We start from the raw sequence: 13942 nt of genomic DNA on the forward strand, positions 1-13942 counted from the left end.
TTATGAACATTTATTGCCATCAAATTATATTGTGTCAAAAGAGGGAATCAATAGGTATGGTTTTAATAGAAACCTTTTTGAAATAATAAAATTGAGAATAATTCATTATCTGAGAAAACGGAGAGAGGATGGGATGGGGAAATTCATCCTGAAGGATGATTGTCTACTCTGGAGCTTCTGTGAAAGTGAAAAATGGTGTGAAAATCAGAAACCTGATAGCACTTGGAAAGAAATGGTCTTTTTGAGGAGTATTAATATCTCATCTCATTATAGATGTGAATTGTTTTGAGAAGAAAGGTGATTGAGGATTTAGCAAGCATTGCATTGCTTGATGGCATAAACATTGATATTTGCTCATATCTCATAAAAAGATGAAGATGTAAAGGAGTGACAATCTGCTGAAGGAGACAGTCTAGAGGAGTGATCAAAGGCATCAGTTTTAGAACGGAAAGATTAGAGTTTAAATCCCACTCCTCACTCAATCACCCCTCCCACTTCCACTTAGTTGTGTGACCATAGGACAAATTTCCTGACTTCCCTGAACCTCAAAGATACTAACAGTCTCCACTTCATAGGGTTATTCTGGTGATCATATGAGAAAGTAGAATATCCAGTACAGTTTCTAGTTCATAGTAAATACTTTAAAAATGTTCTTTTGGAAAGAGTCATAGAAGATCTGGATAAGAAGAAGGACAAATAAGAATCATAAACATTATATAATATTACTGCTGATTGCTTTGTGACAGAGATCTCATTCAGCCTTCCAAGATTCCCAGGAGATAAAGGTACCATCAACACACTTTCTTTTGAGAGAGGGAAACTGAATGTCACGGAGGTTGAACTTCATGCCCAAGGTCACTCCACTAATGAGTGGCTTTGAAATCTTTCCCTAAGAAGTCTTATCAATGAGTCTGCCCTCCAGTATGTGGAACATATGGACCCCCATTGGCCAAAATCCAGCAAGAACATAATCAGAGTATTTGGTTGGACCGTGGGAGCTGAGGGAGTGGGAGCTGAGGGAGCATGAGCATCTTGTTCTTCACTTCCTTTCTACATCCAAAACCTGTCAATCATTTGCCACCTCTACCTGTCAGAGCCTATCCCTCTAGATTTTGCTGGCTTGCCATTCAGTGGGCACCAGCTTACCCTGGCACTGAGAAAGCAATAATTTAATACTCCCATAGAAGCATCAGTACCATTTGGAAATGAGTCCAGTAGAAGCCTTCAGAACCTAAAATCAACCTGGCTATATCCCATATATGACCTTGTCTCTGCCCACACAGAGCTTAAGATCTAGTTGACAGAACACCACACCATTCTAAAGCATGTTCTTTGTTGACTATAATGGAGCATTTATAAACATGATAACAATGTAAGAGGATTATAAAAATTCACACATGGAAGCAAGATATTCTCCCCTCCTTACAGCATCAAAGTACACCAAATGTATAAAAAAGAAACACTTTTACTTCAAAGTACAGGATACTGCCTCAGCTAAGTTTAATTGAAAAACTAATATCTAGTGCAGTTGTCTGTGATAAACTGAGGTTTAAATGATTTGAAAACACTTTGGGAGCAGACAAATCAGATAATCGCTATCTTTATGGCTGCAAAGGTTCGAATGGTGTTGACAAGTTGTAAAGATAAAAGCTTATAGCACAGTCAAGAGCTAAATGTCTAGATTGGGTTTGGGATCAATGTTAATACTCAAAGTGTAAAAGCTCTGAACTTCAAATGATCTCTCATAGTGTTCTGTTTTGCTTAACTTTTCAAGATGATAATGTTGAACTTTATTTACTGAAAAACTTTTGGTAGTCGTTAGGCGAATACTAACCCACTGCGTAGATGTCATATGTGTTATGTGATTTGTGCCATGCATTGCAATAACAGAGCTTTGGTTGCTGTTTTTCAAAACATTTCCAGTTGAGTGACTATTAATAGTTTCTGAGACAAGAGTCAGACCTTACCATTTCTAGGCATCTTTTCCTTTCTGAAGCCGAGATGGAATTTGCCTCATGGCTTCACTCTGATCTCAGAAAGAATGTTTTCGAAAGACGTTCCTTGTTTTTTCAAAAGCTGTTTGCATGAGTGGTTCAATGCTTTCCTATCATGGAGCTCTAAAGCTGCTGGAAAAATATGTGGGAATTGGGTTGTATAATGGATTCGCTGCATTTAGCTCCAATCAGTGTGCTGATTGTGACTCCAGTATCTCCAATCTCTGTTTGCTTTTCTCTTTTGTTTACAGGAGCGGAGGGCACAGTGTTCCCTAAATCTATAGAAACACCTAATGTCAGGGCAGAGCCCTTCAAGGAACTAAGGTAAACTTCTGACTTTGGTTTGCATTGATTAATGGCTATCGCCTTGCTCTGTGCAACTGGCCAATGATTCATTCTGAATAAATAATAAGTGTCACAACGTGAATACATAAATTAAAAGAGGTTGGAGAGAACCAGAAGGTAAGCTACAACCAAAAGAAAATTTTCTTTGAGAACTTAAAATTGAGGATCTGGGTGGGGTAAAAGGTTGCCCACTTTGTGAAATTTAGATTCATTCATTTGGAATGTTTGTTATCTGCTGTATTTTGTGGTATCCAAAATCTATCCAGTTAGAGAACTAGTTGGTAATTGGTTCTGATCAGCCCAAAGAAAAATGATATCTAAAAGAAGCTGAAGTCTAAATATAATACAGATGTCTTACTGTGTAACAAACTCTCCACTACTTGGGGTGGTATGGTACTAGACAGAACCCCCTTCTGCAGATGTTCCAGGTGCTGATGTTAATCTTCAAATATTTATAAATGTGCTGCCTTAGCAGAGAATGACTCTGAGATGCTGTGTACTCAGCACTAGCAACTAAGGAAAACACAAAAGAACAGATAGATGGATAAACAGACAGACAGACAGACAGACAGAGGGCCTGGAAACCATTCCAGCCACCAAACAACCATCTGATTGTCCCTCCCCACAAAAGGTATTTAAAACGGTATGTTGAAACAAATAGAACTATTCTTTCTATTGCTTCAGTTATTCATAATTGTGATGAATTCAGTGAACACTGGCTTTTTTTTTTTTTTTTTTTTTTTCCATTTCTGGTAGTTCTTTTACCTAAAAGCAATCATAAATCACCAAATGACCATATATGGCACTGAATAACTATTTCATAATAGACATCAACCATAGGCACATGTACTTGCATTGCACAAATCATATCTACTCTTTCATGATGCAGTCTGAAGATCTATGCTTTGCTAAAAAAGCAAGAGCCATGTTCGAGCTTGTGTTTCTCTTAACAGAAGCACATGCTCGGTAAGTGGAAAATGTATCACCTCATTATAAAACCCATAGCATTTTTTGCAAAGTCTGTAAGTCTGGGTGGCTGTAAGGAATAAATTGGGCCAAAGGCAGAGGACAGTTGGTGGAGAATGAGTATCTTTTCATAACAAAATCCCACATAGAGCGGGCTGTATTTTTAAGATTACACATCACACCACAAGGTTCTACTTTTTACTAGCATAACCATCTTCAGCAGAGCTTCCACATGAACTTACCTGAGTCTCTGTCAGCTAGTTCCTATGTTTCATATAAGGTACTGAAGCTAGAATCTTTTAAGCAAATGTATCTGAGAAAACTTGCATTTTAGGACTCTATGAGAAAGAGTTATTGCCTGAGAGTGCAACGAACCCTCGTGTCTGTGACGGAAGAGGTCTTTTGAGACAAGCTAATGAGTGGCCTTGTTCCCTTTCTTTTCACAGTCCTCTGTAGAAGCAGGTTTCTTACAGAACTAGTCAGTAATTAGTGATGATTAGCCCCAAGAAAAAGTGCTGTCTAAAAGAAGCAGGACTCTAAATACAATACAGATAATTTTCTATGGAACAAAGCTTTTCATTACCTAGAAGATTTGGGAAATATAAGAGGAAAGGAGTTAGGCTGCCTTATCTTTAAGCAGTAAAGTAAATCTTCTGTAGTTAAAAACAAACCCAACCCAAACCAGTGAAACAAAAAGACAACTCTCCAAGCATTAGCCCACTCTAGAGATGCATAGCCTAAAGAACATGGAGCAGAGTATTTGCACATGTTATGCTGGAGACATAATTGTAGTGTTTGTTACACAACTTTTAAACAACCTTGAAACTTGCCTTTAAAAAGTTAAACCTCCACAATTTACACGTAAATCTCCTAAGTCCAGTGCAACAAAATAAATAAAGATTTTGTGTAGTTGGTTTATCTTCCGTGCTTCTTCTAAAGTTATAGGTATGTCCCACAGAGGCTAGAAAGCATGAAATTTTTAAAAATAATTTCAATTTTCATTTTAGATTCCAGGATACACGTGTAGGTTCGTTACATGAGTATACTGCATGATGCTGAGGTTTGGAGTACAAATGATCCATCACCCAGGTAGTAAGAGTAATACCCAATAGGTAGTTTTTCAGCCTCTTGCCTTTTCTCTCTCCTCATCTAGTAGTCCCTCAGTGTCTTTTGTTCCCATCTTCATATTCATGTGTATCTAGTGCTCAGCTCCCACTTATTAGTGAGAATGTACAGTATTTGGTTTTCTGTTCCTGTGTTAATTTGTTTAAGATAATGGCCTTCAGCTATATTCATGTTGCTGCAGAGGACGTGATTTTGTTATTTTTTTTATGGCTTTGTAGTGTTCTATGGTATATATGTACCACATTTTCTTTGTCCAGTCCATCACTGACAGACACCTAGGTTGATTTTTGTGTCTTTACTATTGTATATTGCAATGAATATACAAGTGCCTATGTCATTGTGATAGAACAATTTATTTCCCTTTGGGTATATATCCAGTAATGGGATTGTTGGGTCAACTGGTAATTGTGTTGTCAGTTCTTTGAGAAATCTCCAAATAATGACTGAAGTAATTTACATTCCCACAGCAGTGTATAAGCGTTCCTTTACTCCACAGTGTCACCAGCATCTGTTGTTTTTTGACTTTTTAATGATAGTCATTCTGACTGATGTGAGATAGTATCTCATTGTGGTTTTGATTTGTGGTGTGCAGCATTTTTCATGTTTTTTGGCCATGCGTATGCCTTCTTTGGAGAGGTGTCCTTTTATTTCTTTTGCTCACTTTTTAATGGGGTTGTTTTTTGCTTGTTGAATTAAGTTCTTTATAGATATTATATCTTTGTCAGATATTAGACCTTTGTTGGGTGGGTAGTTTGATAATATTTTCTTCCATTTTGTAGACTTGCTGTTTATCCTGTTGATAGTTTATTTTCCTGTGCAGAACCTCTTTAGTTTAATGAGGCCCCACTTGTCAATTTTTGGTTTTTATGCAATTGCTTTTGAGGACTTAGTCATAAACTCTTTCCCAAGGCCTATATCCAGAATAGTATTTCTGAGATTTTCATATAGAATTCTTATAGTTTGAGGTCTTCTATTTAAATATTTAATCCATCTTTAGTTAATTCTTAAATATGGGGAAAGGTAGGAGTCCAGCTTTATTCTTCTGCATGTGATTAGCCAGCTATCCCAGCACCATTTATTGAATAGGGAATCCTTTCAACATGCTTATTTTTGTTGACTTTGTCAAAGATTAAATAGCTATAGGTATGAGACTATTTCTGGTTTCTCTATTCTGTTCCATTGGTCTACATGCCTATTTCTGTATGAATACCATGCTGTTTTGGTTATGGTAGCCTTAAAGTACACTTTGAAGCTGAGTAATGTGACAGCTCTGGAGTTATTCTTTTTGCTTAGGATTGCTTTGGGCTCTTTTTTGGTTCCATATGAATTTTAGGATTTTTTTTTTCTCTAATTCTGTGAAAAAATGACATTGGTAGTTTTTAGATTACATTGGGCAGTCAGACCATTTTAACAATATTGATTCTTTCATTGATCCCATGAGCATGGAATGTTTTCCCATTTGTTTTGTCAACTGTGATTTGTACAAGTGGTGTTTTATAGTTCTCCTTGTAGAGATCTTCTTCCTCCTTGGTTAGATGCATTCCTAGTTACTTTATTTTTTGTGTGGGATTGCTTTCTTGGTTTGGCTCTCAGCATGAATATTATTGATGTATAAAAATGCTACTGATTTTTGTAAAATGATTTTATTTATCTTTATCAAAGTCATTTCAGTCCTAGGAGCCTTTTGGTAGAGTCTTTAGGGTTTTCTAGCTATAGAATCATATTGTTGGACTGGGTGTGGTGACTCACACCTGTAATCCCAATGTTTGGGGAGGCCAAGGCTGGAGGATTGCTTGAGCCCAGGAGTCTGAGACAAGCCTGGGCAACATAGTGAAACCCTGTCTCTACCAAAAGAAAAAATAAGCTATAGCCAGATGTGGTAGTGATGCATGTCTACAGTCCCAGCTGCTTGGGAGGCTAAGGCATGAGGATAGCTTGAGCTCAAGAATTTGAGTTTGCAGTTAGCTATGATTGCACCACTGCTCTCCAGCCTGATGGCAGAGCAGGACCCTATCTCTATGTCTCTCTCTCTCTCTCTCTCTCTCTCTCTCTCTCTCTCACACACACACATACACACACACACACACACACGCACAGACACACACAGAGAATCATATTGTTAACCAAGAGAGATAATTTGACTTCTTTTTTTATTTATTTCTCTTGGCTGATTGGTCTGGCAAAGACTTCAGTACTGTGTATAGAAGTGATAAAAGTGGGCATCCTTGCCTCATTCCTGTTCTTAAGGGGAATGCTTCCAGCTTTTGCCCATTCAGTGTGACGTTGGCTGTGTGTTTGTCATAGATGGCTCTTATTTTTTTGAGGTATGTTCCTTTGATGCCTACTTTTGTTTTTTTGTTGAGGGTTTTTCTCATACAGGGATATTGGATTTTATTTAATGCTTTTTTCTGTATGTCTTGAGATGATCATATGGTTTTTGTTTTTAATTCTGTTTATATGATGAATCACATTTATTGATTTTCATATGTTGAACTATCCTTGCATCACAGGAATAAAGGCTATTTAATCATGGTAAATTAACTTTTTGATGTGCTGCGGGATTTGGTCTGCTAGTATTTTGTTGAGTAATTTTGCATGTGTGTTTGATGAACAGGGATATTAACCTGTAGATTTCTTTTCTCGTTTTGTCTTTGAGAGGTTTTGATATTAGGGTGATGCTGGTTTCCTAGAATGAATTAAGGAGGAGTCCTTCCTCCTCAGTTTTTTAGAATAATTTCAGTAGAATTGGTACCAGCTCTTCTTTGTACATGTGGTAGAATTTGGCTGTGAATCCATCTGGCCTGGAGCTTTTTTTGCTAATAGGTTTTTATTACTGATTCAGTTTCAGAACTTGATCTTCACTCTGTTCGGGGTTTCAACTTCTTCCTGATTCAACCTTGGGAGGTTGTGTACTTCCATGAATTTATCCATTTCCTCTAGATTTCCTAGTTCGTGTGCATAGAGGTGTTCATAATATCTTTGAGGGTCTTTTGTATTTCTGTGGGGTAGCTTGTAATGTCACCTTTATCATGAAAACATAAAAATAATTTTCTTATGTAATTCTAAAGCTTGCTTTTTTTTTTTTTTTTTTTTTTTTTTTGCCCCTGTTGTTCAAATTGTGATAGCCTGGACTGAGTCAGGGACCTAGAATGCCATAATTTAACTCCTTCATCCTTTTGAAATTTTTTAAAATGGTATTTTATAGGAATATCTCTGACCAATTGAAAAGATGAACAATTATTGATAGATTAGCCCAGACTAGTGTGTCTGTCAATGTTTTATATTTGTCATTTCATGGTGCCACATGCTACTCCATGCTATTGATTGCTATTGACCTTGGATATTGTGTAAATTGTTAATGAACTTGGTGACTAACTCTTCTGGTCTCTGACTTTAGCACTGGGTCAGTCTTACTTGGCCACATTCACACTGCTATGTCTTCTAGATTTAAGAAAATAGAATAAGTGAGGTTCCTGGACTTGTACTAGCAAATAAAGCTAGATAGACTCTTTAGGTGAAGCAAAAGTGGTCCATTCTTCAGTGGTAGCAAAATAGAGGGAAAAGAGCACTGTGCTAGGAGTTGGGCACCTAGTGCCAACCCACTGTAGGGGCCAAGGGAAAGCTTCCCTTTCACTATTTGCAGATTCACTAAAAATAAACTGACAACAGGCAGATTAAAAGCAGAAAAGGCATAATAAAAAATTTACCTTAATATGTACAGCACAGGGGGATTATAGGAGAACAATTACCCAATAACCCAATGAGATATAGATGCTTATAGGCCTTTCTTCATCGGGGAGGGGAGATGAGGAAAATGTAGCATTTGGGGAGTAGTAAATGATTTTAGGACAAAATAAATGGACTTGGGGAACATAGAATGGTCTGGGACAAAGTTTGTTGGGCCTGCAGAGCAGATGATGTCTGCCAAATGATTCTCTTTGAAATACTGAACGGGACTGAAACAGAAAACAGTGGTTTGTGACAGAATTCTGTCCAGGTGTGTTGCCGTACTTCAGTCTTTCTTCTTATAGTGTGAGTCATTAATAAAAACTCAGGGAAGGAACCAACAGTAATTGTTTTTTTCTTTCCTTTGGGGGGGTCCAGACTTTAGGCAGATAAGGGAACTTCAGAAAATAGCTTCTTCCAGACTCTCTGCTGATCTCCAACCGCCTTAAATTTAAAATAGCAAGCCAGGGTGCCATATTTTGTTGTATTAGTTTCTAAGCCCTAATATCCCTCTGTGGCCTTGAGCTAATTGTGCAGCCCTGTCTGTGAAAAGGCAGGGCACTTCTAGCTCTAAACAGCAAATCCTTTTGTATCATTTTGACTCTTGGTTTCAAAATAATTTTAAAGTTGAAGAAGAGTTATAAAATTTATACAGATAATTATCATCTACCTTCACCCAGTGTTCTCCAAAGTTAACATCTTACATATCTGTGGGATAGTTACCACAACTAAGAAATTAACATTGTAGCCCTATAATATCATGCTTTACATAAGATTTGTTTAAAGGAATGAAATCACCTGAATGACTTATAGATTTAAAAATATGTAAAAAGGACTTTAACAGAAAAGCTATTTGTTAAAAGGTGAATGTATAGATCCTTAAAATTCTCACTGCAGTTAAGTTGGAATGTTTTTATTGAGGGTTTTTTTTTTCTTTAATATTCTATATCCAGATTTTCTTGGTCTTACTTGTCAATAATAGAAAACAAATGGATTTAAAAGACCACACCTTATTTATACACAGACTGTCTTTCAAAATAGACAAGCAGAAACTTAAATATACGTGCTCCTCATCTAATCAAACGTGAGAAAATTACATCTATTTTAAAAAGCTTCTCCATCGGAGTAACATTTGTGTCCTCAAACCTCTCTCTTGGCTGCTAGATGTTTTCTGTTTGTTCTTATTTTTTTGTTGTTGTTGTTTGCTCGTTTGTTAACAAAAACCAGATTTAAGTCTTCTGGTATTTCTTGCTAGAAGATGTCAGTTGAAGGAGAGGTAGCTTCCTCTTTGCTACAGTTTTGGTTCATTGCCTTTTTGTTTTTGTTCTCAGAGTTACTATATTTGCAGTCTTTGGTCAAGATGTTTGCAAATGATCCAGAATTGAGCCCAAATTTTCAAAAACCCAAAATGCTTTTCTCCATACAAATAATGAGTGTCACAAAGGTCTATGCCAAGCAGCCATCTCAATGTTTGTTGACTTTATTCCTGCAGGCTAATTCTAAAGTAAAGACACGTTCTGGATTCCAGACTATACTTAAAATTATACCGGGCACTATACCCATCCCTTGAAATAAGAAAAACTCATCTTGAGTTGAAATCGTATTTTAATAAATTCATGATCTTAAACTATGAATAGCTTAAATGTTCACTTATTCACTGTTTCCCCCCACCCCCGAAGTCTGTATAAAGACAAATGGAAAAATCACTGATCTCAGACTGTTCATGATCTGAAACAGGAAATAGGCCATTCAGTTTTGCATATGTATTTTCCATAGGAACAGAGGCTTCCTTTGAATGCCTTCCTTGCTCTAAAGATTCCTTTGAACTGTAAAGTTTCCTTGTAGGATTCTGATCCTACAAGAATAGGAAGTAGACTGTGAAATCTTCTTTCTCAGGTACATGCCATGGCAAATGTTAAAAAAGAAAGTTATATAGACTACTACATTAACTAATATAGCCAACTTTGTTGTCCTAAATATGCCCCAAAGCTTGGAAGGAACTATGAAATGAAAAGTCAAAATGTCTTTATAAAAGAATTATTCATATTCACACTCAGTTAATATGCTGATGTGCTCTTACATTACATAAAATTATTTACATAAAGTAATTTTTAAAATTTCTTGGAATGCAGAAATAAAATGAGAACTCAAATAATTGATAGTTAAAGAGAATACAACAGAAATGTCATCCCCCAATACAATGTCGTGTGATAATTAACATGAACTAAGCCAGAGGAAAATGGAGAATTACAAAATCTACTTAGAAGAGTTAAGTAAAGTTGCCCAAAGGAGTTGGTGTTTTGATTGAAAGAAGAGTGAAAAGGTAAAAACCAACAAATCCGTCTAAGAATTCAAAAGGAATGGTTCTCTGGAACCATTTAGCATAGGGGCAAACAGCCTAGAATATTTCTGTAACTCCTCAAAATGTTACTGGGTATTTACAAAACTTGAGTTTTATAATGTAATTTTCCTCATAACAGTTGCATTCTTTAAAAAATTGTATGAAGGCAAATTCAGATATGGTTGCAGAAGACTTTAAAGATTTTTATAAGTTTTAAAATTCAGTGCACTACTTAATTTAGAACTAAAAATTTCACTAATCTCAAATCTATTGAAAAGAGCTTGAAATAAATAAGGCATTACTCTGTTATTATTTATTTTTCCTCATAATACTACCAGAGTTTAATGACAAAGCAGAAAGATTGTAAGATACATCTGTCACTCCCACTATTATGCACTTGAACATCCTGTAGGGTTTCTTTCTTTTTTTTTTCTTTTTAATAGAAACATACTAAATCTGAACTCCTTTGGGAATGTGTGAGATTTAAAGTCTGTGTTTATCATTGGGAAACAAGGATTAGACAAGGCTTGCACAAGTTGACAAAAATGAATTTATTTCTTTAATTTTATGTTAGAATGTCTATAGCCAACTAAATATTTATAGGCTGTCTGTGATTTATAAATTTAAACTATCAAAACAGTCTATTAGAGCCATAGGGCTGAATTAATTAGAGGCTTGGTAATTCTCCCCACACCACTGACAGTTACAGTACCAAAATATTGGATGAATAGTCTGACTTTTAAAAACATACAGGTTGAGGCCAAGTGTGGGGTGGCCCATGCCTGTGATCCCACATTTTGGGAGGCTGAGGCAGGAGGATCACCTGAGCTCAGGAGTTCTAGATCAGCCTGGCCACCATGGTGAAACCCCATCTCTACTAAAAATACAAAAATTAGCTGGGTGTGGTGGTGCATGCCTGTAATCCCAGCTACTGGGGAGGCTGAGGCAGGATAATCACTTGAACCCAGGAGGCAGAGGTTGCAGTGAGCTGAGATCACGCCACTGCACCCCAGCTTGGGTGACAGAGTGACTTTGTCTCAAAAAATAATAAATTAAAATTAAAATTAAAAAAACATATAGGTCGAGCATCCCAAATCCAAAATTCAAAAATCCAAAAGGTTCTAAAATCGAAAACTTTTTGAGGACTGACATAAAGCTCAAAGAAAATACTCATTGGAGCATTTCAAATTTCAGATTTTCAGATTTGGGATGCTCAACCTGTAATGCAGATATTTCAAAATCTGAAAAAAATTCATAATTCAAAACACTTCTGGTCCCTTATTTCAGATAAAGGATCCTCAGCCTGTATAAACATACATATTGAAAGTGAGACAGACACATACAAAGAGACAGAGAGACAGACACACGGAGAAGTGTATATTGAGCTTCTTAGCTGTGGGTACGTGGTATATGGGGCAGTATGACTGAATACCATTGTGGAAGAAATCCCTAAATTTTCTCCCTTTTGAACAGTTTGCAAACATGTTCTGTAATTGTCTTCATCTCTACTTCTCTCCCTTTCCCCACACACCCCAGTAATCCATATACTTACACTAAAGTTTTTAGTCTCATTTTGCATTTATAGGATTAATAATTATTTGGTCATAAGCACAAATACTGAAGTGATTAAAGGAGAAGGGAACACTATAGTGGACCAAATAACAGCATAGTTATTCAAGGTAGAATCGTGAACGACATCCATGTTGGTCAGCAGTCTGTACTTTGAAGGCATCCTGCCCTGGGTTTGAATTTGGCCTAAATGCCTATCTGCTTCGTGAATTTGGGCAAGTCTCTTAAGCTCTCCTAGGTCTAATGCCTAGAACATAAGACAAGTTCTGAATGTAACCTCAACAAATGTTAGTGTTTTGGAGGAAAAGGCAAGCAGCTGTCTTTCATCAGGGCTCAAGAACTCAGACAGGAATTCTCAGAGCTTAGAATGTCATCAACCAGTACAAAGTTTGTATCAAATCATGGTAACCAATAATTATCTTTCAATTAAGGACAAAATAACTACCGTGCTTACATTTACTATTAACAACACGCACATAAGAAAGGATATTTCAACTAACAGAGTTCACGTAATCTTAGAATAAAACACAGTTCCATAAGTCAGATCCATTGAACCATATTAATATATTAACATGTCATTATGTTGCCTCTATTTTCTCATTTTGCCAAAGATCCAAGTGACTTCATCACAACTGTCCTCGTCGCATGTTGTGTAGTGCCTGCCCAGAAAACAGGAGGGTCCAAAAGCCACAGACTAAGGCATAATGTAATCCTCTTGATTTTAAGATCACCCATCCCCCAAACTGACATACAGTTGTCTCTTTCAAGACTAGTTAACCCAAATATGTATGTTCCTTTTCTCTCTTTCTTTCCTTTCCTCTTGTATCCCAACATTCTTCCTTCTCCTTTTCCCTATTAGTATCAGTACTAGAGTTTGAATTTGACTACATATTTCATTTTTCTCCCTTAGCCCCAGTATTTCTCCAGGATGCCCTTTTCATCCTAGAGTTCTCTTAGAGTGTAGAAGGCAAAAAAACAAAACAAAACAAAACAAAAGGGGCAAAATAAAAGTGATGCTTCAATATTTGAGCCATTTCCATCTTCTCCCTTGATCTATTTATCAAAAACTCTTATACAAATGTGACAGAAATTATATTTTGAACAAATTAAACCTATGTGTTATATATTCATCTCCTGTATACATTGTAACTCTTCTATTAGAGACCAGGGAAGAATACATAGCAAATAACATCAAAGAGGAAAATGAGGCAAGGACATAGGGAAATCCATTTAGAAAGGAGGAAGAAGTTGAAAGCCCATCTCTTCTGTTCTCTGGTGAAGTGTAGGAAGAAGATGGGACATGTAGGAAAAGCAAGGGGTGAAATGTATACCCTGATGATGTCTCTCCTCTGCATCATGAAGGAGGGAAGTCAGTTAGATAGAGTTTAAGGAAAGTTGAAAGCAAAGGGTCATTGCATATTTTCAATTGAGACTCTAAGAGGAGGCCAACTGCAGAGTGGTCCCATGCCAGCTGGATTGTTAAGTGGCTGAAGAGGAAAAAAGGGCATGGGACAGCATTCTTGAATCTCCTTCAACTCCTAGAGGAAGGGTGAATGGTTTGTCAAATGGCCCACATGGAGTCCTGTCAAGGAATGCTGATGGACAACTGGTGGTGAAGGCTGGCAGGCAGCCTTCTAGAGAGACATCCTGCAATAGGGCTAAAGGTTCAAAGGTCCAGCTTCTGGGTGGAGTGGGTCTACCCTCATGGTCTACCCACACCCTTTGCAGCTGATCCTCAGTGAGCACTGAGTGGGTCCAGAGAGCCCACCACCAAATCCACTGCAGACTTCAGCACAGACTGTTAGCCAGACACTAGATGCTGATTATATGTACATTTCCTGGAATCTGAATTTTCCTTATTCTTGTCATCAGGAGG

General features: G+C 37.0%; 1 protein-coding gene across 3 annotated transcripts in view; it reads left to right on the forward strand.

Moving 5' to 3' along the window:
* SGCD (sarcoglycan delta) overlaps nt 1-13942 on the forward strand; it is a 438666-nt gene that overhangs the window by 325773 nt on the left and 98951 nt on the right. For all 3 annotated transcript variants that reach the window (XM_009209470.4, XM_017960078.3, XM_021940234.2), the window contains one exon: nt 2246-2318. In XM_009209470.4, coding sequence (XP_009207734.2) covers nt 2246-2318 — 73 coding nt within the window. The remainder of the gene's footprint in view (nt 1-2245; nt 2319-13942) is intronic.

This window comes from Papio anubis, chromosome 5, assembly GCF_008728515.1.
Source record: "Papio anubis isolate 15944 chromosome 5, Panubis1.0, whole genome shotgun sequence".
Taxonomy (NCBI): Eukaryota; Metazoa; Chordata; class Mammalia; order Primates; family Cercopithecidae; genus Papio; species Papio anubis.